The following is an 18,243-nucleotide window of genomic DNA, read 5'->3' as shown; positions in this document are numbered from 1 at the left end:
TGTTCCAAAAATTGGGTGTGTATACAGATATATGTACCTGCATATATACACATAAATTAAGTCATATTTTAATATAGTCTGTGTGCAGAAATCAAGCAGAATCTGCTATAATACTAAGACTTCTCATTTCTCCACACTAATGTCCCATCTACAGTCACTATTCCTTTGTACAGGCTGTCCCCCATTCCTTTAATGTACTCCCTCCTCACTTCTACCTTCTAGAATTCCTAGAATTCTCTTCAGTGCTCATTTCAGATGTTGTTACCTACAGAAAGTCCATCAGGATTCTTTTGATTTCTAGTGTCCTTCAGATTCTCTCCCCTCCCAATTACCTTGCATATATTTTATAATTAATTTCCTATATCCATGTTATTTAGCATCAATAGAATGTATGTTGGAGGAGGGACTATTTAATTTTTGGTTTTGTATCCCTGGGGCTTGTCCCAGTGCCTTGAACAAGGTCAGCATTTAAAGAATCGTTGTTGAAATGGTTTGAATAGATCTTCTTATTCCAATTTTTAAGATTTATTCATAAAGCATTTTCTGGGGGTGGGGGAGGGGGTTGGATAAAAGATTCAGAGCTAGAAGGGATCATGGAAGCTATCTAGTCCAACCCTCTTAATTTACAAACTTGAAAATTGAGGCTGGGGAAGGTAAATGACTTAGCCAAGTTCACACTGGTGGCAGAGTTAAGTTATGAATCCAAGTCCTGTGATTCCAAGTCCATCATTCTATCAAAGGAATCACACTGCATAAGGATTGTTATTCTCATTTTAAAAATAAAGAAATGGAGGGACAAGGGGGTCAGATGATTAGTCTAAGGTTTTATAGCTATCTGTTCAATCAGTTGTTTGGAGGCAGAATGTAAAAGTAATTTTCTTGATTCTCAATTCAGCTGTTCTATCCAAAACAGCAAAGAAACCTTATATTCCCATAGTTGGCATTTCGATGCATTCCAGTCAGTTTCAGAAGATTCAACTTAATAATTTGGAATAATCGACTATGAAAATTAGTGATCTGTCTCTGAATATAAATTAATTAGTGAAGAAGTGGCATAGAAGTAGGCACAATGCTATGGACAATCTACACCTATAACACTGAGAACTGAGAAGTATCTTTCTTGAAGGAATTCAGAAGGGCCTAGGAAATGCATGCCATTTTGAAGAAAGGAGAACCTTATTGCCATTTGATAATTTTTATTTCAACTTCTGAGCCTTGATTTCAATAGCTGGAAGCATCCCTTCAAATATGGTGTGCTGGGGTTTATAAAAGCTAGGAGCAAATGGGGCAAATATGAATTCAAGGAGGAAGATAGGATCATGCTCTTCCCAACATTCCAGCCCAGAGTTCCAAAGGTCCAGCGCTAGACCCTTGGCATCATTCTGTTTACAATGTGTTAGGCAGAAAAGGACCTATTGACTTGGGGCAATGGATCTACATGCTAGCTATAGAAGGGCTCTGATGAGTTCTGAATGGTTAATTTCAAGACCAGGGGAATCAAGGACTCTCAAAATCATGGTGGGTTGAATTGTTCCTGTATTTTTTTCATCTTTTTATCTCAAATGATTATGCAAGGAAGCCAACTGTCAAGTAACTTAGATCAACCACCAACCTAAGGCTGATCAAATAACTATGCCTTATTTTCAACAAAACTACCTTTAGGGGTGTCTTTGGAGCATGTTCAAGCAGGTATATTCAAGAAAGGACCAAGGAATGTGGATCCATCACTGGTAAGCAACTTTTGCTGAGAAGATGCTCTGGACTTAGTACCTATAATTAAATACTCAATATTCAGTGGTTGCCATTTTTAAAATGATGTGTACCGTTTTTAGCTCATGTATCTTATTAACTATAACTGTGTGAATTAGGCTGCTACCTTAGAAAGGTGTTAGGTACCTCTTTATTGTTATAGATTAGTGTTTTAATGATCGCATCCACACTGAGTGGAGCTACTTTGATAAAGTGACTCTTTCAAAGTTGGTAGGAAAATATTTAACATAATGAGATGATGAGTCAGAGCCAAAAAAGCTAAAAAGGAATATACAGCTAAATAATGCACCTTATTTTTTTAAGCCACATCTGACTCATGACAGATTATGTATTCTACTAAGTTCAAAGTTTCCTCTCACAAAGGGAGTTTTATGAAACAACTCTTCTCCAACCCGTTTTACTTCAATTGTAGTACCAGGTTTTGGAGTTTAAATCATTAACAACCTCTGAGTGAACTTTTATCCAAATGACTGCAAGTCACAAAGAGAACACTTCTCTTTCACCAAGTGCCTTTTGTGCCTTAGTGAGACCCAGTTCTTTTCTATTTTTCCCCTTTATGTCTGTCTTTGAAGAAAGATGTGTGATTTGTAAAGTAATGAAAGTGTGTATCAGTTAATGAAAACTGCTATATTGGGTTCATAATGCACCCTGGAATTGCTTCAGGGTAAAGCTTCCTATATACCTGCATTAGAGCAGGGGAAAAAAGTAAATTTCCCAAGTCAGGATTGCTGTGTGCACTGTAGGACTATCATGTAGCAGTTAAAGCAGCCATTAGGGGTGACCTAATCTTATTTTTCCCCTTTGTCAAGGACTTATAATTTCCATTTGGGCAGCATTTTTCAGTTTTTAACTCCACTGGGGATTTCAAAACTGGACACTTATCCCTACCACATAGTGATTTATTTCACCATCTATTTTGTTTATCCTTAATTTTTTACTGCAGTTTTTTTAGGGTGGGTGAAAGGTGATCACCCCAAGAATTTTAAGGTAAATGGTTTAAGGATGCCAGGATCCTGAAATATTGGGGGGTGGAGTGAAGCATCTGGTAATTTTATAGACTTAAGTAACAGAAAAAAATCAATTTCTATTTTAAAAAACACTGTGCCAGTAAGAATGAATTAATCGTTGTTTTAAATAAGAGTGAAAAAAAAACTTTTTTTTCTTCTCCTTTCAGATCGGTGAATAGCGGGATAAATCAGAAGAAGCACATCCTACCCCCGCAAGCACCCCCTTATCCCTCGATCATTTCAGCAGAGCGCTTGCAAATCGGTTTCTAAGTACGCCCTGGGAGCCTGGGGGGCACCTTCCTCTTTGCTCTGCCTCGGAGTGCATGAGTGAGTGTGTGTGAGTGTGTGTGTGGTGTGCGTGTGTATGTGTGCTTCTTGCTTTCGCCCTCTTTCTCCCTCTCAGCCTATGCTTGTGTGTGAGAGAGGAGAGAGAGAGAGGAGAGAGAGGAGAGAGAGAGAGAGAGAGAGAGAGAGAGAGAGAGAGAGAGAGAGAGAGAGAGAGAGAGAGAGAGAGAGAGAGAGAGAGAGAGAGAGAGAGAGAGAGAGAGAGAGAGCAAGAAGAGCGAGCTGTGAGCTCGGCTGCTGCTGCCGCTGCTGCCCTTTGATCCCTGCATTAGTGTTAGGGGCTTGGAGACACACAGAGAGCGGCCATAGACACCGCCGCACCAGGGCTCATTATCTACCCCACACATAACACACACAAGCATAGGACCCACACATACACACACACAGACACACTAAGCAGATCCATTGAAGAATATATACGATCGGGGACAAGCCAGGTGCACGACCAAAAAGAAAAAAAAAAGGAGGAGGGGGGGAGAGGTTGGAAGGAAAAAAAAAGAAAGAAAAGAAGAAAACCCCTCTTCTGGCTTCAGGAGACCAGCTTCAACCCACTGCCCAGAGCTGCGAGAAGGGATTCCCCCTGCTCTGCTCTCTCCCGACTCCCCGCCTGCCTCGCCTGCCGCTGCCCGGGTCTGCCTCCGTGCCCCCACGGGGGTTTTATTTGATCTCCCATTACCCAAGGAGGAGAATGTGAGAAAAGGGGGAAAATGCCCAGGAGGAAGCAGGAGCAGCCCAAGCGCCTTCCCTCACGTAAGTCATCCCTTCCCCACCTCCTCCCGTGCCATTTTCTCGCCCCCTCCCCTTTCCCCTCTGCAGCCTCCTCCGTTGTTTTCTGCATTAGTTTAGGGTTACAGAGGTGAAGCTGACAAAGACACAGCCTGGGTTATTCCTCTCTTAGGTCTGTGCTGAGGCAGCCATGTTGGTGATGATCAGCCCTGTGCCCTTTCTATTCTCTCTCTTTTTTTCTTTCTCTCGCCCCCCTCTTTTTTTTCCCTTGGCGATCGTGTTCTCTCCCCCCCCCCCCTTTCCCTTCTCTGCCCCTCCTGGCTCCGGGTAGCCGCTGGGAGGGGGCAAGAGCAGGAAGGGGGAGCCCCGTGGATGCCGGGGGGGGGGGTAATTCTTTCTTGGGGGTGGAAAAGGTCGGAGTCTTTTTTTTTAATTCCTGATGTCTCTCCCCGGTGCCCAGGGGCGCGGGGTGCTGGGGCAGGGCGGAGCGCAGGGCTGGGGGGGCAGAGGGCAGAGATGGCGCTGGGGGGGTGCCTGAAGCCGGGGGGGGGGGCAGCAGCGCGGTCAGTCTTGTCTGGTACAGAATCAATCGCGAGGTCCGTCTCCGGCTAAAGGTTGCGCCTGGGTTGGTCGGCCCCAGAGCCGCCGCCGGCGGCAGCAGGAGGAGGAGAAGGAGGAGGAGGAAGAAGGGAGTCAGGGGGAGGGCGAGGCGGGGAGCGGCTGAAGAGGGTGTGGGGGCACCCCGCGCACACATAGACACACACACCCCGCTGGGGCGGCTGTTGCCACCGCTGTTGCGGTGTGTGGTGGAGGTGGAGGTGGCAGGGGTGGGTGTGGGTGCCCAGGGGTTGGGGGGGGGGGCGCCGCCGCCGCCGCCGCCGCCGCTGCTGCAGGGCACAGAGGTCTGACTGGTGCCAGGGGTGAAGGTGGTAGGGGACTGGTGTATGGTGGGCGCAGCCTGAGGGACTGGAGGAGACGAACCGAGTAGATCGTGGCTTGCGAGGTCCCTGCAGAGCAGAGCCATGGGGAAGGAGGAGGGAAGGAGGGGAGGGGAGCCAAGGGAGGCAGGGATCCTGGCCGCAATAAAATGCAGGGTCAGTCGGATCAGACTGAGCCAGCCTAGAGTCGGGCTTTTAGAACTGCGCCCCCCCCCCCCCCCCACCTCCAGACTAGAGCAGAGTCCAGGACTAAAGTGCATCACAATCCCCAACGCCTGCAGACAAGACAGCCACACACTCCTCTCCCTGACACGACCTGGTCCCCCCTTCCCCTCCTCCACCCGGCGCCCCCTCCCGCCCTTCCTCCCCCTCCTCTTTTCTTTGAAACACTGTTAACTTCCCCCCACTCTCACCCCTCCATCCCTGCTTTCTTTCCTTCCCAACTAACACCCCCCCCCCCATCTTTCTTGGCTTATGCATTTAAGTGCTAGGAGATGCTAAAAGTGAAGGAGGGAGAAGCAACTAAAAATATCCCCCCCGGGGCGGCCGCCGGGCTCCGTGAATGTAGGGAAGGAGGGGGCAGGGGAAAAGGCGTGGGGCGGGGTGACTGGGAGGGAGGGGAGGAGGGGACTCGGGAGGAGCCGAAGGGAGGGGTTCGGGGGAAGGGGAAGGGTCATTTATGCCCTCCTTCCCCCTTGCCCCAACCCCCACCCCCCCAACCTCTCGGGGCAGAGCGTGGGTTCGCTGCCCTCGCCTGGCCAGCCCGGAGCTCGCGGGAGAAGAACGGGGCCGAACCCCAGTGCCTATGTGTCTGAGAGACGTGGTCGGTCACCTGAAGTTCATGGAGGGTGGGGGAAGGGTTAAGGTTATGGTGTCTCGAGCTCTGGCTGAGTGTGTGTGTGTGTGTGTGTGTGTGTGTGTGTGTGTGTGTGTGTGTTTCCGCTGCAGACTGTGAGTGCGATCGATCACCCCCTCGCGAACCAGTCGTGTTGGTGTCTAAAGAGGGGAAAAGGGGTGGGGTGAAAGCTGCTGCCTGGGCTACCCGGCGCACCCCCTCCCCCGGGCCGGCCCCTCTCTGCTCCGCCCTCCCGGACCCCAGGCCACCCAGGCCAAAGCCGGAGTGGCAAGAAATCGCACTAGCAGCCAGCCAGCCAGTCAGCCCAGTCGCTCCACAAATATTTCTCTTTCTTTCTCCTTCCCGGTACGCCGGAGTCGGCGCACAGGGCTCGGGTTGTGCTTTTTTCTCCCCCCTTCCTTGAAAAAAAAAAATAAATAAATAAAATTGCCCCTGTGCAGTCCTTTCTTCGTCTGCCCGCTAGAGGTTCTGAGTATAATATCACATATGTCATATATATGCACATAAAACTCAACCCACAGGCAGCCGTGTGTGTATGTGTGTGTAGGAAAATTCGGCGTGTGCATATTTCTGTGCACTGGGAAAGAGGAGAGAGAGAAAGAGAGTTTTGTCGGCGTGCACTCACTCATTCCTCGCCGAGAACTTGCAGCAACAGCAACAGCAGCCAGAGTGCAGGGAAGTGTGTTTGCACATGGCTGCCTTTCTCCAGTTCACCACAGTTTTTAAGGAATGGGTGGGAGGGCGTGTGAGTGTCTCGAGGTGGACGGAGGGGAGTTGTAATCCTTGTCCCGGAGAAGTCAAGGGCTGTGGTCTTTCTTGCAAACTTCCCCCTGGCCCCTTAACTTTGAAAGCTTTTTATTAACTTGTATGTGAAGAGAAAGATGAATGGGGGTGGGGGTGGTAGTCTTTGGGCTCCCCGCCCCCCTTTTTTGAGGGGGTTACAGGGAGAATGGGAGAGGAGAAGAGATTTATCTTTTTCTCCTGTGACGGAGCTGGAAAGCCAACACACATTTCTGTGTGCGGAGCATTCAGGCAGCTGCAGGCTGCCCCGCTGGTGACCTTGACCCTGACCTGGTGCGACTACCCTCTCTGTCTCTGAGGACTGAGAGGAAATTCAGTCTCCATTTTAGCTCGCTCACGGTGGGCCTCCCTCCTGTGCTTTTGTGGCTGGGGATCGGTTAGGTTTGGGGAGTTGCCTCTCGCACCCTGATCCTTAATGAATACTGTTATCCACTCACTTGAAAAACACAGACGAATCCAGCTCGTCTCCCCCTCCCTCGGTGTTAAAAAGCAAACGTTTGCTGAAGTAAGAAGCGGTTACCTTTTGGATACACTGTAAACGTTCTGTTCTTAAAGAGAAGGCTCAATTTGCAAAGCTTTTCCACTTACCTTTGCCTGGAATGGGTTTTTTGTTGATACTTTCTTTGTAGAGTTTATCCACGTTTTAGAAGCAATTTACTTTTGGACTAAGAGGTATTTCTAAGCAAATGGTTGTATTCTGCAATTGTCTCAATTGTAAAAAGCTGCTAAGTGTTCAGTGATGCCTGGGAAACTTGCAGTGGTGTGGGGATATAATAAATATTGACGTTGGTCAAAATTAGTGTTAATGTGCATTTAATGTGAATATTGTGATTCGCAGTTCCTTTTCTAATGCTAAAATTGATTTGTGGGAGGAGGGGGTAATCTCTCTCTTTTTTAATCCCCTAAATAAACAGTTCTGGTGTATTCCGTCAAAAGTTAAGGGAAAGTTATGGCCAGTCCACTAATTAAAGCAATGCAGGGATAATTTTGACTGTTTGGGAGAGGTTATTGTGTGCAGTGCAAGTTTTTCAAACTGATTCGAAGTAGAGGGGGACTAAGGGTTGGAGGGAAGAGTTTTGCGACTGCCCTCAAAGAAAAGAGTGGTTCCTGGGCTTTTTTAGTTAGGAATCTCGAATGACCCAAAGCTAGGAGATCTCAGACACACACAAAAGAAAGAATTAGAGCCCCTGAGAAGTTTCCCAAGTGACTCTCCTCTTTCCTCCCCAACCAAAACCAATTCCCAAACTGAATTTTAAAAGACTGAAGAAGCCTGACTTAAGATGAAAAGTTAGTAAGATTGTAACTAGGTAAAGAGACACTGTTAACAGAGGTGGAGTGCAAGAGGCAATGGATTTGAAGTGCTTTGGAAATCTTAAAAAGTTCTTTACATTTGCTACATATTATTATTATTTTATGGTTCTACTTGTTGAGTCTATTTCTATTAACAGATCGAAATATTACATTACTCAATGGGATTGTATATGCATATATACATGTATACATAATACACACACACATAAAGACAGGGCCAGGGTATAGTTTCGGACAGATAGTCAACAAACCTGGATGGGACACTGGAAGCCCCGACTAGTTTAGTCCTTGGCTATCTTTCATTAAGCATGGATCTGATTCCCTGAATTGGAGTTAGGACTGGCCCCAGACACCCAGGAATTCCCTTCATCGGGAACCAGTCTCCATATGTTGGATGTCACTCCCAGACAGATCTACACCCGTGGGGGACGGAGCCTAAGCCATAAGCTTCTGTGATTGGCTCTCTATTACCTCTTCCCTCCCTCCCTCCCCCTAACCTAATTGTTAGACTTCTGGTTTATATATTAGGGCAATTATTCACTCCTGGGTTCCTGAAATGACTTGTTTTGGCTTCAGGATATAGGGCTAGTACACCACTGAGAACAAAGTAGGCACCCCCCAAAATTTAATGGTGATTCATTCCTCCTGTTTGTAGAGCATTTGGCAAAGAGCACCAGACAAAGGCCTGTCCTTATTGTTTGGTGGCAGCTTTTAAAAATTCGACTTGCAATAAGACTATTTTTCCCTAGGCTAGACTTGGCCTAAAGCAATAATTGTCCTTTTTTTATACAAATAGAATGCTGTTGCTGCTGGTGGCATTTCTGTCCTGGGAAAAGTTCTTATCTAATTCAGAGTCTATGGAATTATCGCTTATGTAGCCTAGGACTCTCCCTTACCTCCCATCTCCAACTGGCACCTTAAAAAATGCCAATCAGCCTGTCATTCTACCTGGAGATTGGCGATTAAAAAAAAAAATTGTATAGTATCTAACAGTGCTTGCCACATAGTAGGCACTTAAAAATGCATATTGATTGATTAATGGGGTTAGGGATGAAGTCAAAAGTTTTTTTCTCCTTATATTCAATAATATCCTGCCCCCACAGACACACACACCTTGAGTCAGCACTTTAAAAAACTGAATTCAGAGTCTGACGACCTGAATTTGAGTTCTAGCTCTAACATAGCTCTGTTCCCTATGTGACCTTGATCATTTAACCTCTCTGGGCCTCAGTTTTCCTCACTGATAAGAGGAGTTGGGCCTCTGAGGGCCCCTTCTAGCTTTAGGTCTGTGATTCTGGAATTCACATTAGCTTTAACTTACATATAAACTTGGATCACTGCCTTTATTGTCACAGTTTTGTATAATACCTGCTCCTGGTAGAGAACAAGAAGGGAAAGTTAATTTATAAAAAAATTTACAATACAGGTTTTAAACTACTCTTTTGTTGTTTACTCTGGATATATAGTATGCTTTGGGGCCTGGACTTCTAAGAGATCTCTTCTTATCTTTCCAAGGACTTAAGGCAAACTAGTAGGATAAAAGACTTAAGGAACCACTGAATAGAGGGGCATTGTTGTATGGAGGGTTGTCTGTTGAGAGGATGGCCTGGGTTTGAATCCCTGCCACTGACTCATAATAACCACTTCACCTCTCTCTGGTCCAGATAACTCTCCAAGTTACAGATGGGTCCCCAAACTGGCCAAATCACAAATCTGAAACAAAAATATAAGGAATAAGTTACAAGCACATTGTACTATTGGACAGCCACAAACTTTATTTCTACTTCTCCTTTCTTATTTTCCATTCTTTCAGTGGCCAAACTAACTGAATGATGTTGGCTGGGAATTGTTGATTTTGAGTTTTAACAGAGTTAAAATGTTGCATTGCCTCTGAAACATAGGGCTGGTCATCCCATTGAACAGCTGTGTGGGTTGAGGCGAGGGGATGATATGCTGCTCTTCACCTAAAAGAATATTCTCTGTTTTCTTTCTTTTTAAAAACATAACAGAGGGGGGCAGCTGGGTAGCTCAGTGGATTGAGAGCCAGGCCTGGAGATGGGAGGTCCTAGGTTCAAATCTGGCCTCAGACTCTTCCTAGCTGTGTGACCCTGAGCAAGTCACTTGACCCCCCATTGCCTAGCCCTTACCACTCTTCTGCCTTGGAGCCAATACACAGTATTGACTCCAAGATGGAAGGTAAGGGTTTAAAAAAAAACAAAACATCACAGAGAGCAAAGGATTCAAGTTTAGATGAGAGAAGCAGCTTATAGTCACACCCCTTCTAATACTTTGGAATAGTTTCTAATAAAAAAAATTGATTTCTAATTTCTTACCTGGTTACTGTTATCACACCCTGAGAAGCACACTGTGGTGTGAGTTGACAAGTCTCTCTGTACAAAGTGCTAATAAATCACACTGGAAGAGCATAAATTGGACAGCCCTAGGCCAGTGCTAAAGCTCATGGTGCCATTTAGGATTTTAGAAGCTTTGAATGACATCTATTAGTAGATTTCCAAGGGAGGTGGGAAAAGCTCTGTCTCTAGAGACATGTAAAATTAAATGGATGGCCTGAAAAAGCACCCCCTCCCACCTAAGACCTGTCCCGAGTCAGTAGGATGACCAAGCAGGTCTTTTGGGAGGTTATAAGTCTGTTTAAAATACCAGTATGAGCCACTTTCATCTCAATGTTCTTTTCTATCCCTCAAGCATACGTTAAACACCTACTATTTGTCAGACGCTTTGATGGCCAAAGGGATACTGATATGAAAGAGAAGAATGAACAAGCATCTGTCTGCCTGAGCTGGATAGCTTAGTTGGTTGGGCAGGCTGTGGATGAATCCTTATATGGACCAGTTTCACTGAGAGAGGATAGTTCTATTCCTTGACCAGAGTTTGATTAGTAATCCTGGCTAGCCTAAATGTTCCTTTGGTCACAAAGGAGACCTGGTGTGAGATTGTGGGTGATGGCTCTGGTTTAATATTCTCCTACTGGAAAAATCTCATTGCCTGTTAATCTCCTGATGGTTGTCTTAGATGTAGAGGACCTCCTGCTCCTGAAGGAAGGCACTTCTTTTTTTAGCTGTCTAGAGAGAAATAATTGTGGCTCCTCTTTTTCCTGAAAAAATCACTCCCCATCTCTTGTTTTCCCCTTGTTTGCATTGAGTTGTCCAGATAGAAGATGGGACAAAATAAACAGAACAGGCAGATCTAGCTGTTCCCAGTAACATATTAGTAATTTTCTATAATTTAATCAGAGCAGATACCAGAACAAGATAATGAGAGTATGACCTACAAAATAGGACTTTTGGGGAGTTAAAGGGCTTCTAACATGAATTTCTACAGTACCCTGCACTAGGCTGCAGGGAGCCACATTTGGATTTGGTTTCCTATCTTCCATCAAAAAGGAATCTCGACACAGACCTCCTTATGATGGCTAATGCCTAGAATCTCTTTGGGATTGCAGCTTAGTTAAACTCTTCTGGAGTCTCACTCAAGGTCTATATTTTGTAAATAATGATCCCATGCCCTGTTTCTGATATGCTATTTTCTGTCACCTAGTTTGCCAGGTGTAGTCCAGTAATTCATACCATTTAGGGCTAAGTGTACAAAACACTTCATGGTGCGTAGGAACTGAAATATCTACTGTCATATTTTATAAGAAAATGATGTGCAAAGGGCAGACTTCAAAAATAGCTAACAGTCCATGATGGACTAAAGTTTTCAGTCTCTTTTCTGTCCTTTTTATGGGCAAGCCTGGTATTTTCATCCTATGTTTGTAAATTACATTTTTATGATATTAAAGTATAGTACCCGCCTAGATGCTGGAGGAGAGAGGTCCTGTAAGGTGATTGTTATCATTCCCCAAGGCATACCTTTTAGGTAGACTTTCTGCAGCTATAATGGCATTTCATAAATTAAAAGCCAGCCTCAGGGCTTGAAAACCAATCCTAAGATACATGTGCACATATTGCTGGTTATCTTATAAAAACAGCCCCCACATATGGACACATACCCATGCTGGACTGGATCTAATTTTATAAAATGTCCAGTGATGCACACCCACCCATGGGTCTGAGATCAGAATGTGGCCTTTTACAGCTCTGGCCTTTTGCAGACTGATTCAGGGTTATATTAAATGCAGTAGATTCTGGCCTTCCTAAAAAGGATATTGTTTGCCATTCCCCCACCCCTCTTTTAAAAATACCACCATATTGTTGTACTTCAGGAGCAGACTGACTCTTAAATGACTGTTTAGGGTTAGCTAGGCTTTACCTCTCTAGTTTTTAAGGAAATCTTGAATCAGCTTAGTTAAATTGAAGAGTAAGGTGGGGCAGGTATATGCCCCAAAGGAAATGGGGCAAGGGCTAAAAAAAAACCCCAACAGATCCTAAAATAATCTTCCATTCCCTCAGATATTCCCTAGATGGTTAGATAAATAGTGACAGAGAGAGAAGAGAGAGAAGAAGAAGAAAGAAGAAGAAGAAGAAGAAGAAGAAGAAGAAGAAGAAGAAGAAGAAGAAGAAGAAGAAGAAGAAGAAGAAGAAGAAAGAAGAAGAAGAAGAAGAAGAAGAAGAAGAAGAAGAAGAAGAAGAAGAAGAAGAAGAAAACAGAGGAGGAGAGAGAAAGAGGGAGAGGGAGAGGGAGGGAGACAGAGAGACAGAGAGCCAGGGAGGGGGAGAGAGAGAAAGAGAAAGCGCCTTCTAAGATAGCCTGAAAGAATGTCAGAGAAAAAAAGTCAATCATGATTGACCAGTTCTTTGCTTATCTGGGCGTTTGTGAAGCTACTATACTAGTTACTGGAAGGTGATAAATTTTCTAAGGCCATGCAGAGGTTGTCTTAGTGTTTTATTTTAATTTTTTTTAATGAGTGGGAGAAAGGATCGCTTAGGATATTGCATTCACTTTCCAGTATGCCTGCAGAGTATCATGATACTAAAGAAACAGTGTAGAACTAACATGCTTTAAGTGCACATTAAGTTTTAATTCAGTGTTATAATCTACTTTGCCATTAGTTTGTAAGTAGTTCTAACCTAGAATGGGTTTGGGTGCTTGTGTGTATATACAAGTTTTTCTCTTTTATGTTTTATTTTGTCTTGTATTCCATTAATCTGTGTAATGTAACAATAGAGTAGAAGGGAATATCTGACTCTGTGACCTTGGGCCAATCATGTAAACCTCTCTGAAATTCAAGTTTTACATCTAAAACTAGGAGATGGGACTAGTTAGCCTTGAGCTCTAAATCCATGATCCTAATTCTTTTCTAATACCACTGTTTGGAATAGCTAAAAAACCTACTAGGTCTCTGCATTAGTAGATCGGTCCTAATCAAGCTCTTAAAATATACAAAAGGGAAATAATTTACCCAGGGGCACACAGCTGCCAAGTATCAAGAGGCCAGATTTGAACCGTGGTCTTCTGGATTCCAGGCTTGGTGTCTCTATCCATTGTGCTACCTAATTGCCCCTAGTAAAGTTCTTACAGCATTCAAAAGGGAAATAATTTGCAGAGGATCACACAACTATTAAGTGTCAAAGGCTGTATTTGAACCCAGATTTTCCTACCTAGTTGGGCATTAAGTTTTACATTGTGCCAGCTTGCCACTCTTATTAAATATATACATTTGAGGGGTTTTGATTTATGATTTAATCATTGCAAAATCATTTTATCAAAAAACATTTCATTAAATGCTTACTGTCTTCCAGGTCCAGGGATACAAAGAAATGGAAAACACAGTTTCTCTCTCAAGAAATTCATAGTCTAATGGGAGAGACAACATAAAACAACAACAAAACAAAACAAAACAAAACTACATACCAAGCTATAGAAAGGATAAATTGGAAACAATCAGCAGAGGGAAGGCACTGGAGAACATTCTAGTTATAGGGGACAACTGCCAGAGTGAATCCCTGGAGTTAGGAGATAAGAGTGTCGCTTGTGAAGAACAGCAAAATGTGCAGTGACAGTGTGTGTGTGTGTGTGTGTGTGTGTGTGTGTGTGTGTGTGTGTGAAAGATATCCTGGAAAAGTAGTGTATGTGAGGCCATGTTATGTAGGGTTTTGACCACCTAAGAGAGGATTTTCTCTTTGTTCCTAGAGGTGATAGGGAGCTTCTGGACTTTGTTGAGAAGGGAGGCAAATGCTCAGACTAGCAATTTAGAAATATCACTTTGATAGTTGAGTGGAGGATAGACTATAGTAGGGAGATGTGGTGCAGAGAGACCAACCAGCAGTCTGTTGCAATAGGCTGGGCTTGAGATGATGAGAGAGAATTCCCAGTGAGGAAACAGCCCCCTCCACTCATATAGGTTAGTAAGTCATCTGGAACTTCTAGTTTTTGAGCATCATTGGCGCTTTGAGAATTTCAAGTGATTTGACCAGAATCCCACAGCTAGGTTATGTCAGAGGCAGGTCTTCTGGACTCTCAGGTGGACCTTCTACTATATTTTTCCATATAATATTGTCTGTCCTATAGAGTGTGTGTGTGTGTATGTGTGTGTGTGTGTGTGTCTGTAAAGTGTGTGCTCAAAGTAGTCTTAGTGCAGTTTTAAGCTAGTAAGACATATACACATATGTGAGTATGTATACTATGTGCACACATAAATGTATTCCATATATACACACATAAATTTATGTACATATATTATACACATATATCACTTCTATATAAATTAGAGACCCATATTTCTTTATAAACTAGTCATATGATATCAGACTTTTAGTCTCTCTAGTGGAGTTTGCAATGAAATGATTTGATATTTTAATATATCCAAATCTTGTAATAATGATTTAACAGAGCTGTGGTGTAGCAAGAATGACCTACTTATTGTCTTTCAGGAAAGGGGTGAAGTCATCACTGGGGCTCTTCTCTCCAGTAAAACATATGCTCTATGACATGTTTCTCAATATGTCCCTGGTGTGGGCTCAGTGGATTTGTGAATATTGATCTTTGAAAATCAGACCTTTGTTACTTGAAAATCCCCATCATGGTCATCTGATCCATTCTATCTTATGCCTAGGAGTAAAGCTATCACTTAATAGGTGAAACATTTGGGTAGAGTAATCTATGAGAACTCGCCCTGCCAGCCGATAGTATTTTGTCTCCCTTGGGGATTTGAGACCAGGATCTTTGACATCAGACCAGGCAAAGGGGAGCAAAATGGGTCCATGTCCAATGACACATTCAGGGGTCAGAAATATCTACTCCATGTGGAGAGAACTGCCTTCCTGTAATGGCCTAGAATTATGAGTAGTTTTCTAATCCTTGCTCATTTGGCCCTGCTTGTTAACCCCGAGCAATCCTCTCTGGGCCACAGAAAACAGCTGTCTTTGGTAAGAAACAAATTGTGGCAGAACCAAGGCTTAAATAAGCTTCCCTTTTAATATGCTACCACAATTCCTCCTTTCTAGTGAGAAAGAAACAACAAATAATATTTTTTTGAGTTCTGATCTGGCTCAAGAAAGAAGAGAATCAAAAGAGAGTTAGCTGATCTCTGACATTTATATGATAAAGGGGAAATTCCATGTAATTGAAATAGAAATGCCCCCTAAGCCTTGGTGTCGGATTCTACTAGAATTCTAAGAATTGGAGGGAAGAAGTGATTGGCACATAGTAGGAACCTAATGCATAATTTCTGAATGAAAAAATGAACAAATGGAGGGATAAACCATTTTCTTTTAATGGGAAACTTGATTTGCTCTTCTCTTCCATCTATATTATGAAAGTTAAAGAGACATAAACTGGAGATGTGTCATTTCAGAAATGACACATTCCAGTAACACTAGAGTTGTCATCCTTACTTAGTATTCATTCATTTCATTCAGCAAGCCTTTACTAACCACATGCTACGTTCACAGAATTGTGGTGCTTTTGTTTTTTTTTCAGAAGATAGGAAGGAGAAAGGGAATGTCCCTGGGCTAAAGTATTTGGGGAGGGCTTCTTAGAGAAAATAAACTTTAAGCAAGGTCTTGAAGGAATTGATAGACATAAAGTGATACCAAAAAAGGGGTGAGGTGATTCAGACTGAGGGAATGACATGAGCAAAATGTTATTAGTAAGACAGTAAGAAAGTTGGCTTGACCTGAATGAAGAGACTGCATTGGTGATGGAAATAAGAGATGAAGATGAAAAAGTATTGGGGGGTGGGATGGGAAAGGGAAGACGAGTTAAGGGGAGAACTTATACAGAAACAGTCTCTAGATTTAACTCCATAGGAATCAGGCAGCCAAAGCTGGTAGGTTCTTTCATAGTGCTGAAGATAGGATTTGAGGGAATGAGATATATCAGTTCAGATCCAGCTGTTGTGCTGATTTTCTTTGATTAGCTCTGTTTAGTTTTTAAGAGGGAAGGAGGGTGGGGAGGGCTTAAAGTGTAAGTGTAGATGGAGGAAGGGTATGAAGATAGTGATTGAGAAACCCTCCAAAATGAAAGAAAAATATCAATAGAACTAAAATATACAGAAGAACATTTTTTAAAAGTTTGGGAGAGGTCACAAATGGAGCAGTTTTATTCATACCTTTTGAAATTTAAGATGTTTTACAACATGATGAACAGGGAGATATATGTTATATGATAATATATAAACAACCTATTTCATATTACCTGCTTTTTTTGTGGAGGGAGTGGGAAGGAGGGAGAAAACCAGAATGAGATAGAGTTTTTGGACTTGAATCATGTAGGAATTAGTTTCTCTTAGATGAGTGTATTTATAACAAATATATTACTATTATTGTTAGCATTAGTATTATATTATTGTCATGTTATACATAATATTGTATATTAATGAATAAAAATCAATGATAACTAAAAATAATAATAATGTTTAAGCCATCTGAAAGTGAAATGGACTGACTGGGGAGATGCTGAACCTCTCTTTTTACCTCCCCATATCTCAGTAGAGGTTTTCCAGTTCATCTACAGGGTAGATTCTAAGGCCTTAAATTCTGTGATCCTGGGAAGATTTTTAAAAATAATCATTTATTTATTTATTTATACCAGCTAAGATGGCTCTAAGATGAAGTAGGTAAGACTTAGCATTTCAAGGACCTGACTGAAGTTTAAGCATCAGACCAGGTGGGAGATGAAAAGAACCTGAAATAAGCTGAGAGTTGCAGAAATGAGTGTGGAGAGGGAGGAAGTGAATCCTAGAAATAGCTTTGAGAAGAACCACTCTGGTTTGGCGACTTGATTGGATGTGTGGGGTGAAAGAGTCCAGAACCCAAAATAACATACAGGGTCAAGAATAGAGATGGGAGGGAATTGACCACTACCTATTAGGCAAGTTCATTACCTCATTCTTTAATTTTAAGACTAGCTTCCTGTTCCTCTACTATCTAGGATCTCAATGTTCTAACTATCCAGGGATGATCAAATCTGAGAACACAGACCTAAGCTGCCTAAACTGATCAGAGACTGGTTTGCATTAAAAATATATATTTACTCTTACCTTCTCTCGGAAATGATAAGTATTGGTTTCATAGTCTAAGAATGGTAAGGGCTAGGCTAGGCAATGGGGGTTAAGTGACTTGTCCAGAGTCACATAGCTAGGAAGTATCTGAGGCCAGATATGAGCTTAGGACCTCCTATCTCCAGGACTGGTACACTGAATTACTTAGCTGGCCCTAGTTTTTTTGTTTGTTTATTAAGTTATACTTTCCAATGAGAAATATTATTTTCCAGTAGGAGTATACAAAATCAAACTTAAGCATGGTACAGTGGAAAGCTCAGGAATTCCAGAACTTTGGTTCAAATCCTGCCTGTGAGAGCTTAATTAGTGGGTCAGTTCCTTTCATCCTCCTTTGCCTCAGTTTCCTCAACTCTAAAATCAGAGTTGGAATAGATGGCTTCCAAAGACCCCTTTACTTCTAGATCTGTGGGGTGTCTTTGTAGACTGGCCAGCCTCAACTGGCCAGGTGTTCTTTGAGGGTTGGGTATTCAGGAATCACAAATCATATTTCTGTAATGTTTAGAAAAGGTCTAAAAACCACATCCTTCACAATCCTGGGAGCTGGATTATACAAATGTTAGCATTCCCATTTTGCAAATGAGATAAATGGGATTCAGAGAAGTGGGCTAAGTCCAATACTTGCCTATTGCCCAATGTTGGTTAGTCATTTTCAGTTCAGTCTGACTCTTTGTGACCCCTTTTAGAGTTTTCTTGATAGAGATACTGGAGGACTGTGCCATTTCCTTCTCCAGTTCATTTTACAGGTGAGGAAACTTGAGACAAATGAGGTGAAGTGACTTGCCCAGGGTCATTCGGCTAGTAAGCATCTCTGAAGACAGATTTGAAGTCAGGAAGATAAGTATTCCTGACTCCTGGCTGGGCATTCTATCTACCGTACCACCTGGCTGCCCCAGAATCCTAGTCGTTCACCATTAAGTGTTAGACATAATATTTGAACTCGGGTTTCTTGACTCAAGGTCCAGCATTCACTCCACTCCACCAGATTGTTCCCACATGGTAATAAGCTATTACCTGGGATTTAGATCT

At 43.0% G+C, this 18,243-nt stretch overlaps 1 protein-coding gene across 1 annotated transcript in view; it reads left to right on the top strand.

Moving 5' to 3' along the window:
* Positions 1-1,429: 1,429 nt before the first annotated feature.
* Positions 1,430-18,243, top strand: part of ZNF827 (zinc finger protein 827) — a 258,728-nt gene continuing 241,914 nt past the window's right edge. Inside the window, 2 exon segments of the mRNA XM_007496260.2 lie at positions 1,430-1,730; positions 2,945-3,872. Coding sequence (XP_007496322.2) covers positions 3,830-3,872 — 43 coding nt within the window. The 5' untranslated portion in view covers positions 1,430-1,730; positions 2,945-3,829.

The sequence above is a fragment of the Monodelphis domestica genome, chromosome 6 (assembly GCF_027887165.1).
Source record: "Monodelphis domestica isolate mMonDom1 chromosome 6, mMonDom1.pri, whole genome shotgun sequence".
NCBI lineage: Eukaryota > Metazoa > Chordata > Mammalia > Didelphimorphia > Didelphidae > Monodelphis > Monodelphis domestica.
Note: the sequence above shows the minus strand (reverse complement) of the source record. Positions and strands in the feature narration are given on the sequence as shown.